The 21,960-nt window shown below is 35.0% G+C and overlaps 1 protein-coding gene across 3 annotated transcripts in view; it reads left to right on the top strand.

Annotated features, from left to right (window-relative positions):
- The window catches only part of LOC117431429 (protein phosphatase 3 catalytic subunit alpha-like), a 372,740-nt gene that overhangs the window by 208,061 nt on the left and 142,719 nt on the right, over positions 1-21,960 (top strand). For all 3 annotated transcript variants that reach the window (XM_034927042.2, XM_034927041.2, XM_034927043.2), the window contains exon 8: positions 1,303-1,397. In XM_034927042.2, the coding sequence (XP_034782933.1) occupies positions 1,303-1,397 (95 nt within the window). The remainder of the gene's footprint in view (positions 1-1,302; positions 1,398-21,960) is intronic.

Here is a 21,960-nt window from a genome sequence, read left to right as displayed (position 1 = left end):
ATTGTCTTTCATTCCAAATGTTGTAATCCTGAATAAAATCACTAATTAACAGAGCCTTATTAGACAGAGACCTGACATTAAATAAATGTAGGTGTAAATTGGTCCAATCAAGAGCCTGTGATTGAGCAGGGGTAATAGGGATTTGACAAAGGTTACTGTAGGTTACTGTAATATGAGAAGTTTCTTAATACATCTTCACTGGCACTCCATTGATTCAATAGGAGAAGTTTCTTAATAAATCTTCACTGGCACTCCATTGATTCAATATGAGAAGCCTGTGCCGGAGTTCAGCACTTTGATCATTAGTTAGTGGTTAAAACGAGCATGTGCTCTTCACAGACAGACTGGACGTGCACATGCATTTCTTTCAGGAGTCTGCTAAGCTGGCAGGTCAGTCCTGGCCCTGTCACATGCTATACAGGGTTGCTTGATGAATCATTCTAACCTGTGTGCCAACTTTTCAGATCTGAACATTGCCAGATTAGCCTCAGAAAGTCGCTATTTTAAAACAAAAGTTGTCAAACAATCATAGACACACTAACAGCTACACACAGTATGCAGTGTGTAGTCCTCAGTCTAGAAGTACCAGAACACTAGGGGGTGATAGAGAGCGAGCGTGCCGGTGGCATGGGACATTTTGTCCCCCCTGGAAAACGGTCCCCCCAGACTAAATTTCATAGATCAGCCTATGAAAAATTGCCAAAATGTGCTATTTAATTTTTCTGCGAATCCTATAAATAATTTGTGAAAATCAATACAATATTCCATATGCTTGTAGTTTATGGGGATGAGTGAGGAAGCTTTTTATTAGGAACCATATCAACTACTATATGTGCATAGGGGGTATTGTGTTGATTTTCACAAATTATTTATAGGATTTACAGTTAAAGAAAAGGTTAACTGCTCAGCTTCACATTTAAAGTTGGTTTGAAATGTCTAGGTGATATGGTTGCGAATATCAAATGAATATCAAACTGGTTTGTTTAGAACCAGGTTCGTGGTTGTTAAGCCCGTTGCTAAGCAAACGACACATTGACTTTCTTGCTTATTCAAGGGGGCGGGCATTATTGGATTTCATTTTAATTACCCTGACAATGATTCCAAAAGGATTGACAATGATAGTAAAAGGACATTGCTAAAACAGGATAATCTAAACATTTTGACAATTTTACATATCTGGAAATCACTAGATTTGTAGCTAGTCGCTTTTGACAAAATTTGTTGCCAAGTCAGCCATTAAATTGGCTAAGGTGGCAACGCTGATTCTAACTCCATTCTTCCTTTGTGTCTCTTCTCTGCAAGCTACCGGATGTACAGGAAGAGTCAGACCACGGGCTTCCCTTCACTCATCACCATTTTCTCAGCACCAAACTACCTTGATGTTTATAATAATAAAGGTACGTCTTCTAATGCAATCATAATTAAGGACATGGATTCTGAAGTCATACAAAGCACTTCTGTATTTGTATCATTTTAGAACTATTTTCACTCCATTCACAATCAATGAGTGCTTGAAGTTATTTACATTTTGTGTTAAAACCTTTTCAAATTCAGGATGCAAACTCTCTGGCACTCAGAAGTGGAGCAGAGTGGGGACTTATAAGCCTCTCTTTTGTAAGAACGTTGTTGTTTTGTAATTGGTGTATTCAGTTGAAGAGCTGTGTAATTACAATGCAAAGCTCTGGGACTGCTTTAAAGGTATTCTGTTCTTTTCCTTCTTGTATGGAGATTCAAATAAAGCCAGAAAAAGGATTTACAAATTCCTATATTTTTTATCTTCTTTAAAAAACCCAACTCTTATTGATAAGATTGCTGCTAGATAATAATATTAAGAATACAAAGAAGAAAGATGAAGTCAGCTGTCGGGTATTGACTGACATTCTCAAAGTGCTGTATTCGGCCTGACATTCTCAAAGTGCTGTATTCGGCCTGACATTCTGAAAGTGCTGTATTCACCCTGACATTCTCAAAGTGCTGTATTCGGCCTGACATTCTCAAAGTGCTGTATTCGGCCTGACATTCTCAAAGTGCTGTATTCACCCTGACATTCTCAAAGTGCTTGTAACAGGGCGAGCAGCCCTGTACATTGATTTGTTTGTTTTATTTTAGAATGGGGTCCCCCTCTGCCCCTGTGTAATTTTGTATTGTTTATTTTATTGTATTTATATGACGGCGTAGCCTAATGTTTATTTTGGTTAGTAGCGTGGATGGGAAACCCCATCCACAGTAATTGACAAACTCGTGCAGAAGGTGGCCATCTCCCGAATTAGTTAAGTGATTAATTTTGTTGCTAATCGGGAGATGGTCACCTGAATATAAAAAGCCTGCAGCTCTCCATGTTCCGGGTGAGTGTTAGGAGCGGAGAGAGTGAGAGTTGAGAGAACGGGGAGTTTAAAAAGGAGTTTAAAAAGATAACAGGATCAGTGAAGGCTATAGCTCAGCCTGACCTGTGTTTTATTTTGTGTTCGTGATTTGTTTCGTTTACCTGTTTTATTTTGCTCTACGAGCAAGTGTGTTTTTGTTTAAATATTTTATTTATTTTAGTTTTTGTAAATAAAAATGGCGCGAGTGCCTTTACCTGCAGTATGTCCCTGGTGTCAGTTTTTGTTCCTGCTTCTGCCGTGACGTCAGACCACTCAGCCACCCTGTCTCAGTGATATATTCACCCTGACATTTTCAAAGTGCTGTATTCACCCTGACATTCTCAAAGTGCTGTATTCGGCCTGACATTCTCAAAGTGCTGCATTGTCAGTTTTTATTTGTATTTTTTATAATTGTAGTGCTGTGCACTTGTGGGATGCTTAACACAATTCTAACACAGTTCTAATCCAATCCATTGGCTGTGCTTCCTTTCTGTCCACACTGTGAATGGAGCAAGGTGATGTACACAGCAGTATATGCTGGTAAAGCAAGGTTGTAATGCATTTCTGTTTTACAATCACTATAATCTATAGCAGAAATTCTTATCTTTATTATTGTCAACTGTTTTTATTTTCTTGGTCAATTGTTTATCAGTTTTTACCCCTGGTATTCTACCTAATATGAATTGTCCCCGCTGTAAAACTTTCTGATCTAGAAGATCAACCACTGACCCCTGTTTCTGTTACTTCAGTATCACTGACATGGTCTGCTAATGATGCATTAATCTGGATGAATGAATCTAATTCATTATCTTGCGACATCAAGAAGATCTGATTACATGCTTATTGCTTTAATGACCGATACTAAAAGCATTACTGCACATGACTTTTTTAATAGTAGTTTGAAGGTCCTGTTTTTCCTTGTTTGCTTCAGATATTTGGTTCTTGTGAAAGTTAAGGTACGATAGAGGGAGCCATCTCAGTGGCACAATGTCAACATGGAACAGTCACCCCTCTGCCTGATTCACTTGACAGCCAGTTCACTTTGGAAGGGCTGGGGTAGGTTTTATTGGACTGAACACCCTGTCACATGTGTTGCTTTCCTAGGGAATTTCTTAGCAGTGTACAGCAGTCAGGTAGAACGGGCTTAATCACAAATAATGATCTTCCATAGAAAATATATTGCTACACATTCTACAGCCCAGGAAACACAAGACAACTTCAGGCAGCTTTTTCTTACAACTAGTTGCATTGCCAGAAAAAGGTTGTTCCATGGGCTCAGCTGTGTTTGAAATATTACTTGACTTGACAAGATCTCTGCATGACCTGCGCACACGCGAAACAATATGAGCAGGGTAAAATGGGGAAGCATCTCTGTGCCTGAGACAATTACATGACAGACGTGCAATGTGAAGAAGGCTGAGCTGTACAGAATAGAGTGCAATGTGAAGGAGTCTGTACAGAATAGAGTGCAATTTGAATGAGTCTGTACAGAATACAGTGCAATGTGAAGGAGTCTGTACAGAACAGAGTGCAATGTGAAGAAGGCTGAGCTGTACAGAATAGAGTGCAATGTGGAGGAGTCCCAGCTGTACAGAATAGAGTGCAATGTGAAGGAGTCTGTACAGAATAGAGTGCAATGTGAAAGAGTCTGTACAGAATAGAGTGCAATGTGAACGAGTCTGTACAGAATAGAGTGCAATGTGAACAAGTCTATACAGAATAGAGTGCAATGTGAACGAGTCCCAGCTGTACAGAATAGAGTGCAATGTGAACGAGTCCCAGCTGTACAGAATAGAGTGCAATGTGAAGTTGTATAGGAGTGTGGCAAAGTGGTAAGTGGTACGTGCAGGTGCAGTAATCCAACGAGAAATGACAGACAAACAAAGTATGGGTGAAAAGGTTTCTGTTTATTTTAATCCAGGAGTCTGATGACCAAACAGAAACAAACAATGATGACTGGCAATACACAACGATGTGTATCACACAGTAAATGATGATGGGTTACAGTCCCGTTTACAATGAACAATTACCCCACAAGAACAATAATCCCAATGCAAATACCCAAACACAAACACGGTCACCTCTCCCAGTGAGTGCTGTAGTGCTGGTCGTGAATTTACAATGTTATTTAGTGAACAGTCAGTGCGTTGTTATCCAGGTTTTGTGCTGGCCATGGGCGACAGCTCCGGATCGTGTTTAGCCGTCTAGTCTAAATACACAAGAGAAACAAGACAATATAGACAGACTGACAAAAACAAACAAAACACTCATGTTCTTTTTAACATAGAATACCAGTCCTTTCGGTTCATTTTCATAACCACAACAAAGAAACAGATTGCGTTGCTCCATCCCCAACTTATACCGTCACTCATGACCCCTTTGTAAACGATTGCAGCTGCTTCTCCAATCTGCGGCTGCCACATCATTTCCTTTCCAGGTTGATGAGTTAATGTACAGAAGCTCAGCCCCTTTTCTAAATGACTGACTTCCTTTTAAGCCTAGGAACGAAGTGTCAGGATAAGTAGTACAGGGTACTCTGTTCCCGTTACTTAGCGCCCTCATAGGTCGGGAGGGAGTTACCACCAAGAATCATTGTCTTTCTGTCACAAGGACTGTAAAGACTTTTAAGGGGATCCTACAGGGTACACTGAATCTGTATTATATTCCTATAGCATATGTTCTGAAAAATAGCTTGTTCATCCCACGTGAACCCACAAAGTAAAGTGTTTCTCAGTAAGTGCAGAGGGGGGTTCAAAAGTGTACAAATCAAAGGTAATCCAAACATGTTCTATTCTAAAGTACTCTGATGACATTATAAACAACATGCTGTGAGTGACAGGAGTGCATGTTATTGCAGAGTAAGAACACCCTCCTCAATTCAACAGTTCAAAAAGGGTAGAATTGATATAACCCCAGCGGTATAAAGTAGTATGGTTTTGTATTTAATGGATAGACCGTGTCACATAAAAAGATTAACCAATGTTAAGATAATATAAGGAATAATGTACACGCAGCTGTGCATAATAAGATTGTAATTCTATCAAGGGTTTCTGGTGACATATAAATTACAAGAGTGCTAGCTTGAGTGATGATCAGTCACAACTTTGATAGATAAGTATGACCAGTGACAACTCTGATAGATACGTATGATCAGTGGCAACTCTGATAGATACGTATGATCAGTCATAACTCTGATAGATACGTATAATTAATGATAACTCTGATAGATACGTATGATCGATGATAACTCTGATAGATACGTATGATCAATGATAACTCTGATAGATACGTATGATCAGTCACACCTCTGATAGATACGTATGATCAGTCACACCTCTGATAGATACGTATGATCAATGATAACTCTAAAAGATACGTATGATCAATGATAACTGATAGATACGTATGATCAAAGACAACTCTGATAGATACGTATGATCAGTCACACCTCTTAGATACGTATGATCAATGATAACTCTGATAGATACGTGTTATGAATGACAAATCTGATAGATACGTATGATCAGTGATAACTCTGATAGATACTTATGATCAATGATATCTCTGATAGATACGTATGATCAATGACAACTCTGATAGATACGTATGATCAATGATAACTCTGAAAGATACGTAGGATCAATGATAGCTAATACATACATATGATCAGTCACAACTCTGATAGATACGTATGATCAGTCACAACGCTGATAGATACGTATGATCGATGATAACTCTGATAGATACGTAGGGCAGCAGTGTGGAGTAGTGGTTAGGGCTCTGGACTCTTGACCAGAGGGTTGTGGGTTCAATCCCTGGTGGGGACACTGCTGCTGTACCCTTGAGCAAGGTACTTTACCTAGATTGCTCCAGTCAAAAAACAACTGTATAAATGGGTAATTGTATGTAAAAATAATGTGATATTGTAAGTCGCCCTGGATAAGGGCGTCTGCTAAGAAATAAATAATAATAATAATAATAGCTTTGATAGATATGTATGATCAATCACAATTCTGATAGCTACATATGATCAATGATAACTCTAATAGATACGAATGATCAATAATAACTCTGATAGATACATATGATCAATGATAAATCTGATAGATAAGTATGATCAGTGACAACTCTGATAGATATGTATGATCAATGATAACTCTGATGGAACTTATGACGAATGATAACTCTGATAGATACATATGATCAATGATAACTCTGATAGATACGGATGATCAATGATAACCCTGATAGATACGTATGATGAGTCACAACTCTGATACATACGTATGATCAGTCACAACTCTGATAGATATATATGATCAGTCACACCTCTGAAAGATACATATGATCAATGATAACTTTGATAGATACGTATGATCAATGATAACTCCAATAGATACGGATGATCAATGATAACTTTGATAGATAAGTATGACCAGTGACAACTCTGATAGATACGTATAATCAGTCACAACTCTGATTGATAGGTATAATTAATGATAACTTTGATAGATACGTATAGTCAATGACAAATCTAATAGATACGTATGATCAATGATAACTGATAGATACGTGTGATCAATGATAACTCTGGTAGATACGTATGATCAGTCACAACTCTGATAGATACGTATGATCAATGATAACTTTGATAGATACGTATAGTCAATGACAACTCTAATAGATACGTATGATCAATGATAACTGATAGATACGTGTGATCAATGATAACTCTGATAGATACGTATGATCTGTCACAACTCTGATAGATACGTATGATCAATGACAACTCTGATAGATACATGTGATAAATGATAACTCTGAGAGATACGTATGATCAATGATAACTCCATTAGATACGGATGATCAATGATAACTCTGATAGATACGTATGATCAATGATAACCCTAATAGATACGTATGATGAGTCACAACTCTGATACATACGTATGATCAGTCACAACTCTGATAAATATGTATGATCAGTCACAACTTTGATAGATAATTATGACCAGTGACAACTCTGATAGATACGTATGATCAGTGACAACTCTGATAGATACGTATAATCAGTCACAACTCTGATTGATAGGTATAATTAATGATAACTCTGATAGATACGTATGATCGATGATAACTCTGATAGATACGTATGGTCGATGATAACTCTGATAGATACGTATGATCAGTCACACCTCTGATAGATATGTATGATCAATGATAACTCTAATAGATACGTATGATCAATGATAACTGATAGATACGTATGATCAAAGACAACTCTGATAGATACGTATGATCAATGACAAATCTGATAGATACGTATGATCAGTCACAACTCTGATAGATACGTATGATCAATGACAACTCTGATACATACATATGATCAGTCACAACTCTGATAGATACGTATGATCAGTCACAACTCTGATAGATACGTATGATCAGTCACAACTTTGATAAATACGTATGATCAGTGACAACTCTGATAGATACGTATGATCAGTGACAACTCTGATAGATACGTATGATTAATGATAACTTTGATAGATACGTATGGTCAATGACAACTCTAATAGATACGTATGATCAATGATAACTGATAGATACGTGTGATCAATGACAACTCTGATAGATACGTATGATCATTGACAACTCTGATAGATACGTATGATCACTCAAAACTCTGATAGATACATACGATCAATGACAAATCTGATAGATACGTATGATCAATGATAACTCTGATAGATACGTACGATGAATGATAACTCTGATAGATACGTATGATCAATGATAACTCTGATAGATATGTATGATCAGTCACACCTTTGATAGATACGTATGATCAATGATAACTCTGATAGATAAGTATGATCGATGATAACTCAGATAGATACGTATGATCAAAGACAACTCTGATAGATACATATGATCAATGACAAATCTGATAGATATGTATGATCGATGATAACTCTGATAGATACGTATGATCAGTGATAACTCTGATAGATACGTATGATCAGTCACAACTCTGATAGATACGTATGATCAGTGACAACTCTGATAGATACGTATAATCAGTCACAACTCTGAGTGATAGGTATAATTAATGATAAGTCTGATAGATACGTATGATCGATGATAACTCTGATAGATACGTATGGTCGATGATAACTCTGATAGATACGTATGATCAGTCACACCTCTGATAGATATGTATGATCAATGATAACTCTAATAGATACGTATGATCAATGATAACTGATAGATACGTATGATCAAAGACAACTCTGATAGATACGTATGATCAATGACAAATCTGATAGATACGTATGATCAGTCACAACTCTGATAGATACGTATGATCAATGACAACTCTGATACATACATATGATCAGTCACAACTCTGATAGATACGTATGATCAGTCACAACTCTGATAGATACGTATGATCAGTCACAACTTTGATAGATACGTATGATCAGTGACAACTCTGATAGATACGTATGATCAGTGACAACTCTGATAGATACGTATGATTAGTCACAACTCTGATAGATACGTATGATCAGTGATAACTCTGATAGATACGTATGATCAGTCACAACTCTGAAAGATACGTATGATCAATGATAGCTCTGATAGATACATAAGATCAGTCACAGCTCTGATAGATACGTATGATCAGTGACAACTCTAATAGATATGTATGATTAATGATAACTTTGATAGATACGTATGGTCAATGACAACTCTAATAGATACGTATGATCAATGATAACTGATAGATACGTGTGATCAATGACAAGTCTGATAGATACGTATGATCAATGATAACGGTGATAGATAAGAATGATCGATGATAACTCCGATAGATACGTATGATCAAAGACAACTCTGATATATACATATGATCAATGACAAATCTGATAGATACGTATGATCAATGATAACTCTGATAGATACGTATGATCAAAGACAACTCTGATAGATAAATATGATCAATGACAAATCTGATAGATACGTATGATCGATGATAACTCTGATAGATACGTATGATCAGTGATAACTCTGATAGATACGTATGATCAGTCACAACTCTGATAGGTACGTATGATCGATGATAACTCTAATAGATACGTTTGATCAATCACAATTCTGATAGCTACATATGATCAATGATAACTCTAATAGATATGTATGATCAATAATAACTCTGATAGATACATATGATCAATGATAACTCTGATAGATACGTATGATCAGTGACAACTCTGATATATATGTATGATCAATGATAACTCTGATGGAACTTATGATGAATGATATCTCTGATAGATACTTATGATCTGATAGCTCTGATAGATACGTATGATCAGTCACACCTCTGATAGATACGTATGATCAATGATAACTCTGATAGATACATATGATCAATGATAACTCCATTAGATACGGATGATCAATGATAACTCTAATAGATACGTATGATCAATGATAACCCTAATAGATACGTATGATGAGTCACAACTCTGATACATACGTATGATCAGTCACAACTCTGATAAATATGTATGATCAGTCACAACTTTGATGGATAATTATGACCAGTGACAACTCTGATAGATACGTATGATCAGTGACAACTCTGATAGATACGTATAATCAGTCACAACTCTGATTGATAGGTATAATTAATGAAAACTCTGATAGATAAGTATGATCGATGATAACTCTGATAGATACGTATGATCGATGATAACTCTGATAGATACGTATGATCAGTCATACCTCTGATAGATAAGTATGATCAATGATAACTCTAATAGATACGTATGATCAATGATAACTGATAGATACATATGATCAAAGACAACTCTGATAGATACGTATGATCAGTCAGAACTCTGATAGATACGTATGATCAATGATAACTCTGATACATACATATGATCAGTCACAACTCTGATAGATACGTATGATCAGTCATACCTCTGATAGATAAGTATGATCAATGATAACTCTAATAGATACGTATGATCAATGATAACTGATAGATACATATGATCAAAGACAACTCTGATAGATACGTATGATCAGTCACAACTCTGATAGATACGTATGATCAATGATAACTCTGATACATACGTATGATCAGTGACAACTCTGATAGATACGTATGATTAGTCACAACTCTGATAGATACATATGATCAGTGACAACTCTAATAGATATGTATGATTAATGATAACTTTGTTAGATACGTATGGTCAATGACAACTCTAATAGATACGTATGATCAATGATAACTGATAGATACGTGTGATCAATGACAAGTCTGATAGATACGTATGATCAATGATAACGGTGATAGATAAGAATGATCGATGATAACTCCGATAGATACGTATGATCAAAGACAACTCTGATAGATACATATGATCAATGACAAATCTTATAGATACGTATGATCAATGATAACTCTGATAGATACGTATGATCAAAGACAACTCGATGATAACTCTGATAGATACGTATGATCAGTGATAACTCTGATAGATACGTATGATCAGTCACAACTCTGATAGGTACGTATGATCGATGATAACTCTAATAGATACGTATGATCAATAATAACTCTGATAGATACATATGATCAATGATAACTCTGATAGATACGTATGATCAGTGACAACTCTGATAGATATGTATGATCAATGATAATTCTGATTGAACTTATGACCAATGATAACTCTGATAGATACTTAAGATCTGAAAGCTCGAATAGATACGTCTGATCAGTCACACCTCTGTTAGATACGTATGATCAATGATAACTTTGATAGATACGTATGATCAGTCACAACTCTGATAGATAGGTATGATCAATGACAACTCTGATAGATACGTATGATCAATGATAACTCTGATACATACATATGATCAGTCACAACTCTGATAGATATGTATGATCAGTCACAACTTTGATAGATAATTATGACCAGTGACAACTCTGATAGATACGTATGATCAGTGACAACTCTGATAGATATGTATAATCAGTCACAACTCTGATTGATAGGTATAATTAATGAAAACTCTGATAGATACGTATGATCGATGATAACTCTGATAGATACGTATGATCAGTCACACCTCTGATAGATAAGTATGATCAATGATAACTCTAATAGATATGTATGATCAATGATAACTGATAGATACGTATGATCAAAGACAACTCTGATAGATACGTATGATCAGTCACAACTCTGATAGATACGTATGATCAATGATAACTCTGATACATACATATGATCAGTCACAACTCTGATAGATACGTATGATCAGTCACAACTCTGATAGATACGTATGATCAGTCACAACTCTGATAGATACGTATGATCAGTGACAACTCTGATAGATACGTATGATTAGTCACAACTCTGATAGATACATATGATCAGTGATAACTCTGATAGATACGTATGATCAGTCACAACTCTGAAAGATACGTATGATCAATAATAGCTCTGATAGATACGTATGATCAGTCACAACTCTGATAGATACGTATGATCAGTGACAACTCTAATAGATATGTATGATTAATGATAACTTTGATAGATACGTATGGTCAATGACAACTCTAATAGATACGTATGATCAATGATAACTGATAGATACGTGTGATCAATGACAAGTCTGATAGATACGTATGATCAATGATAACGGTGATAGATAAGAATGATCGATGATAACTCCGATAGATACGTATGATCAAAGACAACTCTGATAGATACATATGATCAATGACAAATCTGATAGGTACGTATGATCAATGATAACTCTGATAGATACGTATGATCAAAGACATCTCTGATAGATAAATATGATCAATGACAAATCTGATAGATACGTATGATCGATGATAACTCTGATAGATACGTATGATCAGTGATAACTCTGATAGATACGTATGATCAGTCACAACTCTGATAGGTACGTATGATCGATGATAACTCTAATAGATACGTATGATCAATAATAACTCTGATAGATACATATGATCAATGATAACTCTGATAGATACGTATGATCAGTGACAACTCTGATAGATATGTATGATCAATGATAACTTTGATAGATACGTATGATCAGTCATATCTCTGATAGATACGTATGATCAATGATAACGGTGATAGATAAGAATGATCAATGACAAAACTGATAGATACGTATGATCGATGATAACTCTGATAGATACGTATGATCAGTGATAACTCTGATAGATACGTATGATCAGTCACAACTCTGATAGGTACGTATGATCGATGATAACTCTAATAGATACGTATGATCAATAATAACTCTGATAGATACATATGATCAATGACAACTCTGATAGATACGTATGATCACTCAAAACTCTGATAGATACGTATGATCAATGATAACTTTGATAGATACGTATGATCAGTCATATCTCTGATAGATACGTATGATCAATGAAAACGGTGATAGATAAGAATGATCGATGATAACTCCGATAGATACGTATGATCAAAGACAACTCTGATAGATACATATGATCAATGACAAATCTGATAGATACGTATGATCAATGATAATTCTGATAGAACGTATGATGAATGATAACTCTGATAGATACTTATGATCTGAAAGCTCGAATAGATACGTCTGATCAGTCACACCTCTGATAGATACATATGATCAATGATAACTTTGATAGATACATATGATCAGTCACAACTCTGATAGATAGGTATGATCAATGACAACTCTGATAGATACGTATGATCAATGATAACTCTGATACATACATATGATCAGTCACAACTCTGATAGATACGTATGATCAGTCACAACTCTGATAGATACGTATGATCAGTCATAACTCTGAAAGATACGTATGATCAATGATAGCTCTGATAGATACGTATGATCAGTCACAACTCTGATAGATACGTATGATCAGTGACAACTCTAATAGATACGTATGATTAATGATAACTTTGATAGATACGTATGGTCAATGACAACTCTAATAGATACGTATGATCAATGATAACTGATAGATACGTGTGATCAATGACAAGTCTGATAGATACGTATGATCAATGATAACGGTGATAGATAAGAATGATCGATGATAATTCCGATAGATACGTATGATCAAAGACAACTCTGATAGATACATATGATCAATGACAAATCTTATAGATACGTATGATCAATAATAACTCTGATAGATACGTATGATCAAAGACAACTCTGATAGATAAATATGATCAATGACAAATCTGATAGATACGTATGATCGATGATAACTCTGATAGATACGTATGATCAGTGATAACTCTGATAGATACGTATGATCAGTCACAACTCTGATAGGTACGTATGATCGATGATAACTCTAATAGATACGAATGATCAATAATAACTCTGATAGATACATATGATCAATGATAACTCTGATAGATACGTATGATCAGTGACAACTCTGATAGATATGTATGATCAATGATAATTCTGATTGAACTTATGACCAATGATAACTCTGATAGATACTTAAGATCTGAAAGCTCGAATAGATACGTCTGATCAGTCACACCTCTGTTAGATACGTATGATCAATGATAACTTTGATAGATACGTATGATCAGTCACAACTCTGATAGATAGGTATGATCAATGACAACTCTGATAGATACGTATGATCAATGATAACTCTGATACATACATATGATCAGTCACAACTCTGATAGATATGTATGATCAGTCACAACTTTGATAGATAATTATGACCAGTGACAACTCTGATAGATACGTATGATCAGTGACAACTCTGATAGATATGTATAATCAGTCACAACTCTGATTGATAGGTATAATTAATGAAAACTCTGATAGATACGTATGATCGATGATAACTCTGATAGATACGTATGATCGATGATAACTCTGATAGATACGTATGATCAGTCACACCTCTGATAGATAAGTATGATCAATGATAACTCTAATAGATACGTATGATCAATGATAACTGATAGATACGTATGATCAAAGACAACTCTGATAGATACGTATGATCAGTCACAACTCTGATAGATACGTATGATCAATGATAACTCTGATACATACATATGATCAGTCACAACTCTGATAGATACGTATGATCAGTCACAACTCTGATAGATACGTATGATCAGTGACAACTCTGATAGATACGTATGATTAGTCACAACTCTGATAGATACATATGATCAGTGATAACTCTGATAGATACGTATGATCAGTCACAACTCTGAAAGATACGTATGATCAATGATAGCTCTGATAGATACGTATGATCAGTCACAACTCTGATAGATACGTATGATCAGTGACAACTCTAATAGATATGTATGATTAATGATAACTTTGATAGATACGTATGGTCAATGACAACTCTAATAGATACGTATGATCAATGATAACTGATAGATACGTGTGATCAATGACAAGTCTGATAGATACGTATGATCAATGATAACGGTGATAGATAAGAATGATCGATGATAACTCCGATAGATACGTATGATCAAAGACAACTCTGATAGATACATATGATCAATGTCAAATCTGATAGGTACGTATGATCAATGATAACTCTGATAGATACGTATGATCAAAGACAACTCTGATAGATAAATATGATCAATGACAAATCTGATAGATACGTATGATCGATGATAACTCTGATAGATACGTATGATCAGTGATAACTCTGATAGAGACGTATGATCAGTCACAACTCTGATAGGTACGTATGATCGATGATAACTCTAATAGATACGTATGATCAATAATAACTCTGATAGATACATATGATCAATGATAACTCTGATAGATACGTATGATCAGTGACAACTCTGATAGATATGTATGATCAATGATAACTTTGATAGATACGTATGATCAGTCATATCTCTGATAGATACGTATGATCAATGATAACGGTGATAGATAAGAATGATCAATGACAAATCTGATAGATTCGTATGATCGATGATAACTCTGATAGATACGTATGATCAGTGATAACTCTGATAGATACGTATGATCAGTCACAACTCTGATAGGTACGTATGATCGATGATAACTCTAATAGATACGTATGATCAATAATAACTCTGATAGATACATATGATCAATGACAACTCTGATAGATACGTATGATCACTCAAAACTCTGATAGATACGTATGATCAATGATAACTTTGATAGATACGTATGATCAGTCATATCTCTGATAGATACGTATGATCAATGAAAACGGTGATAGATAAGAATGATCGATGATAACTCCGATAGATACGTATGATCAAAGACAACTCTGATAGATACATATGATCAATGACAAATCTGATAGATACGTATGATCAATGATAATTCTGATAGAACGTATGACCAATGATAACTCTGATAGATACTTATGATCTGAAAGCTCGAATAGATACGTCTGATCAGTCACACCTCTGATAGATACATATGATCAATGATAACTTTGATAGATACATATGATCAGTCACAACTCTGATAGATAGGTATGATCAATGACAACTCTGATAGATACGTATGATCAATGATAACTCTGATACATACATATGATCAGTCACAACTCTGATAGATACGTATGATCAGTCACAACTCTGATAGATACGTATGATCAGTCACAACTCTGAAAGATACGTATGATCAATGATAGCTCTGATAGATACGTATGATCAGTCACAACTCTGATAGATACGTATGATCAGTGACAACTCTAATAGATACGTATGATTAATGATAACTTTGATAGATACGTATGATCAGTCACAACTCTGATGGATACGTATGATCAATGATAACTCTGATACATACATATGATCAGTCACAACTCTGATAGATACGTATGATCAGTCACAACTCTGATAGATACGTATGATCAGTCACAACTCTGATAGATACGTATGATCAGTGACAACTCTGATAGATACGTATGATCAGTGACAACTCTGATAGATACTTATGATCAGTCACAACTCTGAAAGATACGTACGATCAATGACAGCTCTGATAGATACGTATGATCAGTCACAACTCTGATAGATACGTATGATCAGTGACAACTCTAATAGATACGTATGATTAATGATAACTTTGATAGATACGTATGATCAGTCACAACTCTGATGGATACGTATGATCAATGATAACTCTGATACATACATATGATCAGTCACAACTCTGATAGATACGTATGATCAGTCACAACTCTGATAGATACGTATGATCAGTCACAACTCTGATAGATACGTATGATCAGTGACAACTCTGATAGATACGTATGATCAGTGACAACTCTGATAGATACGTATGATCAGTCACAACTCTGAAAGATACGTACGATCAATGACAGCTCTGATAGATACGTATGATCAGTCACAACTCTGATAGATACTTATGATCAGTGACAACTCTAATAGATACGTATGATCAGTGACAACTCTGATAGATACGTATGATCAGTCACAACTCTAATAGATACGTATGATCAATGATAACTGATAGATACATCTGATCAGTCACACCTCTGATAGATACGTATGATCATTGACAACTCTGATAGATACGTATGATCACTCAAAACTCTGATAGATACGTATGATCAATGATAACTTTGATAGATACGTATGATCAGTCATATCTCTGATAGATACGTATGATCAATGATAACGGTGATAGATAAGAATGATCGATGATAACTCCGATAGATACGTATGATCAAAGACAACTCTGATAGATACATATGATCAATGACAAATCTGATAGATACGTATGATTAATGATAACTCTGATAGATACGTACGATGAATGATAACTCTGATAGATACGTATGATCAATGATAACCCTTATAGATATGTATGATCAGTCACACCTCTGATAGATACGAATGATCAATGATAACTCTGATAGATACGTATGATCGATGATAACTCTGATAGATACGTATGATCAGTGATAACTCTGATAGATACGTATGATCAGTGACAACTCTGATAGATACATATGATCAATGATAACTCTAATAGATACGTATGATCAGTCACAACTTTGATAGATACGTATGATCGATGATAACTCTAATAGATACGTATGATCAATAATAACTCTGATAGATACATATGATCAATGACAACTCTGATAGATACGTATGATCACTCAACACTCTGATAGATACGTATGATCAATGATAACTTTGATAGATACGTATGATCAGTCATATCTCTGATAGATACGTATGATCAATGAAAACGGTGATAGATAAGAATGATCGATGATAACTCCGATAGATACGTATGATCAAAGACAACTCTGATAGATACATATGATCAATGACAAATCTGATAGATACGTATGATCAATGATAATTCTGATAGAACGTATGACCAATGATAACTCTGATAGATACTTATGATCTGAAAGCTCGAATAGATACGTCTGATCAGTCACACCTCTGATAGATACATATGATCAATGATAACTTTGATAGATACATATGATCAGTCACAACTCTGATAGATACGTATGATCAGTCACAACTCTGATAGATACGTATGATCAGTCACAACTCTGAAAGATACGTATGATCAATGATAGCTCTGATAGATACGTATGATCAGTCACAACTCTGATAGATACGTATGATCAGTGACAACTCTAATAGATACGTATGATTAATGATAACTTTGATAGATACGTATGATCAGTCACAACTCTGATGGATACGTATGATCAATGATAACTCTGATACATACATATGATCAGTCACAACTCTGATAGATACGTATGATCAGTCACAACTCTGATAGATACGTATGATCAGTCACAACTCTGATAGATACGTATGATCAGTGACAACTCTGATAGATACGTATGATCAGTGACAACTCTGATAGATACTTATGATCAGTCACAACTCTAATAGATACGTATGATTAATGATAACTTTGATAGATACGTATGATCAGTCACAACTCTGATAGATACGTACGATCAATGACAGCTCTGATAGATACGTATGATCAGTCACAACTCTGATAGATACGTATGATCAGTGACAACTCTAATAGATACGTATGATTAATGATAACTTTGATAGATACGTATGATCAGTCACAACTCTGATGGATACGTATGATCAATGATAACTCTGATACATACATATGATCAGTCACAACTCTGATAGATACGTATGATCAGTCACAACTCTGATAGATACGTATGATCAGTCACAACTCTGATAGATACGTATGATCAGTGACAACTCTGATAGATACGTATGATCAGTGACAACTCTGATAGATACGTATGATCAGTCACAACTCTGAAAGATACGTACGATCAATGACAGCTCTGATAGATACGTATGATCAGTCACAACTCTGATAGATACTTATGATCAGTGACAACTCTAATAGATACGTATGATCAGTGACAACTCTGATAGATACGTATGATCAGTCACAACTCTAATAGATACGTATGATCAATGATAACTGATAGATACATCTGATCAGTCACACCTCTGATAGATACGTATGATCATTGACAACTCTGATAGATACGTATGATCACTCAAAACTCTGATAGATACGTATGATCAATGATAACTTTGATAGATACGTATGATCAGTCATATCTCTGATAGATACGTATGATCAATGATAACGGTGATAGATAAGAATGATCGATGATAACTCCGATAGATACGTATGATCAAAGACAACTCTGATAGATACATATGATCAATGACAAATCTGATAGATACGTATGATTAATGATAACTCTGATAGATACGTACGATGAATGATAACTCTGATAGATACGTATGATCAATGATAACCCTTATAGATATGTATGATCAGTCACACCTCTGATAGATACGAATGATCAATGATAACTCTGAAAGATACGTATGATCGATGATAACTCTGATAGATACGTATGATCAGTGATAACTCTGATAGATACGTATGATCAGTGACAACTCTGATAGATACATATGATCAATGATAACTCTAATAGATACGTATGATCAGTCACAACTTTGATAGATACGTATGATCGATGATAACTCTAATAGATACGTATGATCAATAATAACTCTGATAGATACATATGATCAATGACAACTCTGATAGATACGTATGATCACTCAACACTCTGATAGATACGTATGATCAATGATAACTTTGATAGATACGTATGATCAGTCATATCTCTGATAGATACGTATGATCAATGAAAACGGTGATAGATAAGAATGATCGATGATAACTCCGATAGATACGTATGATCAAAGACAACTCTGATAGATACATATGATCAATGACAAATCTGATAGATACGTATGATCAATGATAATTCTGATAGAACGTATGACCAATGATAACTCTGATAGATACTTATGATCTGAAAGCTCGAATAGATACGTCTGATCAGTCACACCTCTGATAGATACATATGATCAATGATAACTTTGATAGATACATATGATCAGTCACAACTCTGATAGATAGGTATGATCAATGACAACTCTGATAGATACGTATGATCAATGATAACTCTGATAGATACATATGATCAGTCACAACTCTGATAGATAGGTATGATCAATGACAACTCTGATAGATACGTATGATCAATGATAACTCTGATACATACATATGATCAGTCACAACTCTGATAGATACGTATGATCATTCACAACTCTGATAGATACGTATGATCAGTCACAACTCTGAAAGATACGTATGATCAATGATAGCTCTGATAGATACGTATGATCAGTCACAACTCTGATAGATACGTATGATCAGTGACAACTCTAATAGATACGTATGATTAATGATAACTTTGATAGATACGTATGATCAGTCACAACTCTGATGGATACGTATGATCAATGATAACTCTGATACATACATATGATCAGTCACAACTCTAATAGATACGTATGATCAGTCACAACTCTGATAGATACGTATGATCAGTCACAACTCTGATAGATACGTATGATCAGTGACAACTCTGATAGATACATATGATCAGTGACAACTCTGATAGATACGTATGATTAGTCACAACTCTGATAGATACGTATGATCAGTCACAACTCTGAAAGATACGTACGATCAATGACAGCTCTGATAGATACGTATGATCAGTCACAACTCTGATAGATACGTATGATCAGTGACAACTCTAATAGATACGTATGATTAATGATAACTTTGATAGATACGTATGGTCAATGACAACTCTAATAGATACGTATGATCAATGATAACTGATAGATACATCTGATCAGTCACACCTCTGATAGATACGTATGATCATTGACAACTCTGATAGATACGTATGATCACTCAAAACTCTGATAGATACGTATGATCAATGATAACTTTGATAGATACGTATGATCAGTCATATCTCTGATAGATACGTATGATCAATGATAACGGTGATAGATAAGAATGATCGATGATAACTCCGATAGATACGTATGATCAAAGACAACTCTGATAGATACATATGATCAATGACAAATCTGATAGATACGTATGATTAATGAAAACTCTGATAGATACGTATGATCGATGATAACTCTGATAGATACGTATGATCGATGATAACTCTGATAGATACGTATGATCAGTCACACCTCTGATAGATAAGTATGATCAATGATAACTCTAATAGATACGTATGATCAATGATAACTGATAGATACGTATGATCAAAGACAACTCTGATAGATACGTATGATCAGTCACAACTCTGATAGATACGTATGATCAATGATAACTCTGATACATACATATGATCAGTCACAACTCTGATAGATACGTATGATCAGTCACAACTCTGATAGATACGTATGATCAGTCACAACTCTGATAGATACGTATGATCAGTGACAACTCTGATAGATACGTATGATTAGTCACAACTCTGATAGATACATATGATCAGTGATAACTCTGATAGATACGTATGATCAGTCACAACTCTGAAAGATACGTATGATCAATGATAGCTCTGAGAGATACGTATGATCAGTCACAACTCTGATAGATACGTATGATCAGTGACAACTCTAATAGATATGTATGATTAATGATAACTTTGATAGATACGTATGGTCAATGACAACTCTAATAGATACGTATGATCAATGATAACTGATAGATACGTGTGATCAATGACAAGTCTGATAGATACGTATGATCAAAGACAACTCTGATAGATAAATATGATCAATGACAAATCTGATAGATACGTATGATCGATGATAACTCTGATAGATACGTATGATCAGTGATAACTCTGATAGAGACGTATGATCAGTCACAACTCTGATAGGTACGTATGATCGATGATAACTCTAATAGATACGTATGATCAATAATAACTCTGATAGATACATATGATCAATGATAACTCTGACAGATACGTATGATCAGTGACAACTCT

The sequence above is a fragment of the Acipenser ruthenus genome, chromosome 22, assembly GCF_902713425.1.
Source record: "Acipenser ruthenus chromosome 22, fAciRut3.2 maternal haplotype, whole genome shotgun sequence".
Lineage (NCBI taxonomy): Eukaryota > Metazoa > Chordata > Actinopteri > Acipenseriformes > Acipenseridae > Acipenser > Acipenser ruthenus.
Note: the sequence above shows the minus strand (reverse complement) of the source record. Positions and strands in the feature narration are given on the sequence as shown.